At 36.2% G+C, this 6,000-nt stretch overlaps 1 protein-coding gene across 1 annotated transcript in view; it reads right to left on the bottom strand.

Annotated features, from left to right (window-relative positions):
* Nucleotides 1-805: 805 nt before the first annotated feature.
* Nucleotides 806-6,000, bottom strand: part of LOC124598759 (protein 5NUC-like) — an 84,401-nt gene continuing 79,206 nt past the window's right edge. Inside the window, exons 8-11 of the mRNA XM_047136024.1 lie at nt 2,704-2,862; nt 1,981-2,190; nt 1,721-1,885; nt 806-1,033 (exon numbers count right to left, since the gene is read on the bottom strand). Of these exons, the coding sequence (XP_046991980.1) occupies nt 924-1,033; nt 1,721-1,885; nt 1,981-2,190; nt 2,704-2,862 (644 nt within the window). The 3' untranslated portion in view covers nt 806-923. The remainder of the gene's footprint in view (nt 1,034-1,720; nt 1,886-1,980; nt 2,191-2,703; nt 2,863-6,000) is intronic.

The raw sequence follows: 6,000 nt of genomic DNA, 5'->3' as shown, positions 1-6,000 counted from the left end.
TCCGCTCCCGGGATTGGAATGACTCCTTACCCTCTCCCTTAAAACCCACATCCTTTCGTCTTTCCCTCTCCTTCCCTCTTTCCTGATGAGGCAACAGTTTGTTGCGAAAGCTTGAATTTTGTGTGTATGTTTGTGTTTGTTTGTGTGTCTGTCGACCTGCCAGCACTTTCATTTGGTAAGTCACATCATCTTTGTTTTTAGATATATATTTCCTACGTGGAATGTTTCCCTCTATTATAACAACATTTTTTGTTAGATACTGGCAAAGTAATATTGGCAAAAGTTTCTTGATTTTGCAACTGCATTTTGTCTGTGGAATAAATATGTTTGTGAATAGAGATACATGTCAACAGACAATAGAGGTACATTCGACATACTACTAGACAGACAAAATAATCAGTCAACAGTATGACACTTGAAAACATGTGTGACATATTGAGTTACTTCTCAAACAGGGAGATGCAAAAGGATTGCTATCAGTATGCATTTGTTTGGTTTTACAAATTTATTCACAAGGCAGTCTCAAAGTGAGGACGTACTAGCTTGCTGAAAAAAATCTAATATTCCTTAAGTCAAATGATCTCTCTCTCTCTCTCTCTCTCTCTCTCTCTCTCTCTCTCTCTCTCTCTCTCTCGTGTGTGTGTGTGTGTGTGTGTGTGTGTGTGTGTGTGTGTTCATATTTGTCCAACAAAATGTATAGTTTTCACATAGTTTTGTGATAAGGCTATCTTTGCTATAACTGATAAATGTCAACATAAATTTAAACAATGTTTTATATTCCAATAAAGTGATATTAGTATAATCTAATCAAGGCTCTGCTTTATATCTTTAAAACCATTAAAAACCATCAGGTACTTTCTTTTGTATATGGTCATAACAGTCTTTTGTCTTCATTATAGCCACACTGTAATTTTTTTCCAGGATCACATAATCAGTGCTATCCTTGATCCTCGCCTTGCTCTATATTTAGGGTACAGGAACTTCCAGCCAGCAAATCCTGCACCAGCTATTACCACAATTATTACCAGAGTAACTGCAAAATGAGAACATGGTCCTTCAAGATGTTCACAGTTTTAAATAAATAGCATGATTCTTTTATGATAAAAGTAAAATTAGAACTTAAAATATGCTTAATTTGCACTGATGTTGAGTTTTCTATTGCATCACTTAACATCACATTGTATGAATACATAATCTATGGCAGTGGTACTATCTTCAATTACCCATATAAATATCAGGAGCTACAGCAAAAACGGAATGCGGTATACAACACTGAAGTTTTATCCCAGCAGGTGGAAAATACTAAATGCATTCCATTACAAATAAAACTGACCTCGGAATAAGAGAATATCAAATATGATTACCAAAAAATTATTACTGCTACCAAGTACTTCATTATGACTTATTTGCCTCTCACATTCCAGAGAATGGTGGTTCAAATTACATCTTATCCATTCAGACTTAGGTTTCCCATAGTTTCCATCTTGTTTAAGACAAATCCCATGATGGATCTTTTGAGGAGGATTCAACTAATTTCCTTCCCCATATTTTCCTCAATCCAATCTCATGCTAAATCTCTGACATCCTTTCTGACTGATCAACATTATATTAAACACTGATCTTCCTTCCTTCCTTTCTTCCTTCTTTTTCTATAACTATATAATTTCACATATGAATTAACTAAATAAAAGTTGAATGAAAACTTAACGGAATTACTTACTTATTACAACCTCTCCTGTATTGTTATAGCAGGTTTCTCCAGAATTGCTTGTTCCTTTATAAAATTTAATTCTCTCACCAACTGTTGGAATAACAGGTATAGCACTGCTTTGAAGTGAACCTTTCCACGAAATGTAGTCACTCAAACTATCCAGGAATGTAAACTCTGCAGAGAAGTTGTGTATTTAAGTAATGAAATACAGTTTTCAATACAAAAGTACTCTTCAAATGTTTCATACTAAAATCAGAATTATTACTCACTATAAAATTTAGGATTCAAAGATTCACTCTTAACAAATGAGAAGTGATTTCCTTCCAGAACAAATTTTGGAAGTGCTACATTATAACTAATTGTTGCATCATTAAAATTCACAGTGTTGAATCCTCTAGGGTCACTAATATTAAATATTTGTATTTGTTTCACTCTTTCCCCTGCTTTATTTTGCAGGTTGTAAGTTGCATGAAGATAATCTGAAATATTAACAAGAAGGAGAATTAATTACTGTGCTAATAATGCATTAATGCAATGATTAAAATAAAAGGCAAAATTAATTAGGCCCAAAGTAAGGGCATCATAGTAAACTGTAATCTGACGTATAGTGTTCTGCAGGTTCAAATGGCTCTGAGCACTATGGGACTTAACTTCTGAGGTCATCAGTCCCCTAGAACTTAGAACTACTTAAACCTAACTAACCTAAGGACTTCACACACATCCATGCCCGAGGCAGGATTCGAACCTGCGACCGTAGCAGTCACGCGGTTCTAGACTGTAGCACCTAGAACCACTTGACCACCCCAGCCAGCTGTTTTGCAGGAAACAGTCTACATTATAAAATAGAAGAGCCACTTAAAAAGTAATACATGAATGAATCACAAATATGTATGCCTTATGCCTGTATCAGTATTTAATTCTAGTTAGTTAAAGTGACCCTGTTACAGGTATGAAAAATCTTTCAGTATGAATTACCTGGGAATATTACTTACTAGATACTTGCAGGAAATTTTTCATCGGTTCAGAGGGTGACCTATAGTCAGACACTGCCTCTTCAAACATTTCTTTCAGTTGTTGCCCATTCAGCGTTACAGAATAAATGTAAGAATCATTCTCAAAGATCCCATATATATCAGCCACACTGATATTACCTGAAATCATGCAAATGCTTATTACTACTAAAAGATATCATTGTAAACATTAAAGATGTTAATGAGATAAATATACTTGATCCAATAATATTCGGTCCATGTAAGAATATGTAACAGATATTTACACTGTCCAGTTACATTAATGGTGACCACATGTCGGAAGCCTGAATATCCAGCTTTTGCAGCACAGAACACTTAAAGGCAACAGGGATGTGGAGCCATGTGGACTCCATTGCCACGGCCAGCTGTGCTAGGTTTCTCGGCTGAGGATCCACGGCACGAACAGCCCCGTCGAAGTTGTCCCACAGATTCTCAATTGGGTTTAAATCCAGGGAGTTTGGTGGCCAGGGGTGTACTGTAAACTCACCCTTGTGGTCTTCAAACCACACACGTAAACTGTGAGCTGTGTAACAAATTGCATTGTCCTGCTCGTAGGTGCCATCCGGCCGAGGAAAAACAAACTGAATTTTGGGGTGTACATAGTCCCCAAGGACAGGTGCATACTTGTGTTGATCCACTGTGCCTTGCAGAATGAAGAGATCACGCAGGGAATGCCATGAGAACATTTCCCAGGCCATAACATGAGCAGGGCATTTGCTTTCAGACATTTCATGCCACGCCTTCCAACAGCCATCGGTCTGATGGAGCATATCACTGATGAACAGCAGTCAGCATGGATGCATGAACAAGGTAGCTGCTGTGGAGGCCCACAAGCAATAACATTCACTGCACGGTCATTGAGGAGACACTGTGGTAGCCCCTTGACACATCTGGGCAGTCAGTTTCTCGCAGTCGCCGTGCTGCTGGTTTTGGATAGTGCCATTTTGCCTTAGACGGTATACTTTAACCTTAGAGGCACATGAACACTTAACAAACTTAGCCATTTTGGAACTGCTTCTACCCTTGGGCTGTAAGGCGATGATCAGGCCCTTTTGGGCATCAGATCAATCACTCAGTTTTGTAATAGGACTTAGTGAGGGACTGTTTATGAACTGTTCAGTACCACACAAGACACTTCCTCAGTGTTCCACCCAATCCACATTACATTCATCATGTAATGAAATATCTTTTGCTTCATAATTTATCTTCATATGCTAATACATACATTATGTACATGATGTAGCATATCAATTTAGCTTATCAGCCTACAAGGTAAAAGTAATTAGCCATAATCTGTAATTATCAGTAACGCATTATTTCTGAATCAGCAATTTGATAATGGGTATGAGAAAACTAATTATGTAACTTTTGAAAACAATAAGTGAAGATCTCATGATAATGTCAGTATCAAATTCCAGCTTGTAACTAATTAGCAAATTAATCACTAAAATTTGAGTATTTCATGTAAGGCCAAATTAACAATTCAAAATGTTTCATGACATCAGATGTGATCAAATTCGTGTAGGATCTTAGAGAATCATGTTATTAAAGATGCCAGACTCAGAATTCCTGTAATTAATTTTGTAATTACACCTTCTAGAAATTTCAGACATAAATAAATGACGTTTTGGAGATTCTGACAAAACAAAGTTTTTGTATAACATGTGAAGCTTGTAATCTAATTCCACAGTCTGTAAAGTTCTCCTATTTACGTTAGCACAAAAGGTTATTCAGTAATTAATAAGGTATCTGTAATTTTGTGTCAAGCATTGTTAACCACATTTCATCATTTTATTTTTGTCTCAAAACCTAAAATCCAATACTTGTCTCAAAAAATACATGAAAGATAAACGTTATATGTCTGGTACATTATTTGGCCTTAGATGCCCTCTCTCTTTGTTTACATCAGAATTGTGATAACAGAATATTTTGTAGCCTTCTAAACTGCTAACTGTAATTTGATAGATCTATTTTGTAAACAATAACACCAAAAGAGCATGTACTGTCAAGCAAGTATATAAGCAGTGCTGCATGTTAAATAAACAAGTTATGGGTTGTCGTTGATCTGTAATGGGAGGTCTGTGTAGTTACATTGTTTGAGAAAATATAGGCTGTCAAAAGGAAGGTTCGCTAGAGTTTACTTTTATTTAAAACATCATATCATCACATGTTGAGTTCTCAGGACTATCTGGAAATGGATTAAGCACCACAATGTACAGTTTCTATAACATGCTGGAGATTTCTGTTATAAGATCTAAGCAGTCAGCCTTCTAAAGTTTACTTAAATTGACAGCAACTTGTTATTAAGTTAATCAGTTTCTGTAAGCATGGAGTTTAATTAATTAATCACAAGGTGGCTATGTTAGAGTTTCTGCATTACAGCAGAGACTGCACTGTTTGCTGCATCCCTCCGACATGCTTATATTCCCTCCACTGCCAGTGTTGCCACCTGTGAGTGGTTATTGAACGTTGATGGCAAACATAAATGTGATCATATTGATGTGACTGGACCATGTACTTAATGCAGTGTTAGGATGGTATGTGTCTCAAAAAATACATGAAAGATAACCGTTGTATGTCTGGTACATTATTTGGCCTTAGATGCCCTCTCTCTTCAACTAATCAATCTCCCATCTCCATGAAAATGAATAAAAGGTATTCATAAGAATTTTAAGTGTAGTAAAGTCTACTTTTAAATGTGCTTGTCTGCCACTCAGTGCCTTCTCTGTATGGTGAATAGCAATCTGTCCAATTCATGCTGTGGTTTCTGTATTCACAATTTTAGTAGTTTTTTATATTGGTGGGTAATACAAGAAAAAACATACTGAACTGAGAGTAAAGCACAACGGAATGCTTTCAGCAGTAATGTATTTTGTGTTTGTGTGCCGTGAGACTATTGATATGCACACATGACATGCATTTCTGATGTTTGCTGTGGTCTCGTAAATTCAGTGCAGTTCGCTTTATTCTTTACTGAATGTTATTGTAAGCTTTCGTTGATGAATAAAAGTTAATTCTGCACCCTTAAGGAGTACATATCATAATTTATTTGTGTTGCCTATCTCACTACATAATTGCTGGCCCTTAATAATGTTCATATCTAGGTGACATAAAAATGAAAAAGCTTGCATACTTTGCCTACTTTCATTCCATAATGTCATATGGTATAATATTTTGGGGTAACTCTTCAAGTCAAACAAAAGTTTTCAGAGTCCAAAAGCGTGTAATACGTATTATTTGTGGAGCAAATTCACGGAC

This window comes from Schistocerca americana, chromosome 1 (genome assembly GCF_021461395.2).
Source record: "Schistocerca americana isolate TAMUIC-IGC-003095 chromosome 1, iqSchAmer2.1, whole genome shotgun sequence".
NCBI classification, from domain to species: Eukaryota; Metazoa; Arthropoda; class Insecta; order Orthoptera; family Acrididae; genus Schistocerca; species Schistocerca americana.
Note: the sequence above shows the minus strand (reverse complement) of the source record. Positions and strands in the feature narration are given on the sequence as shown.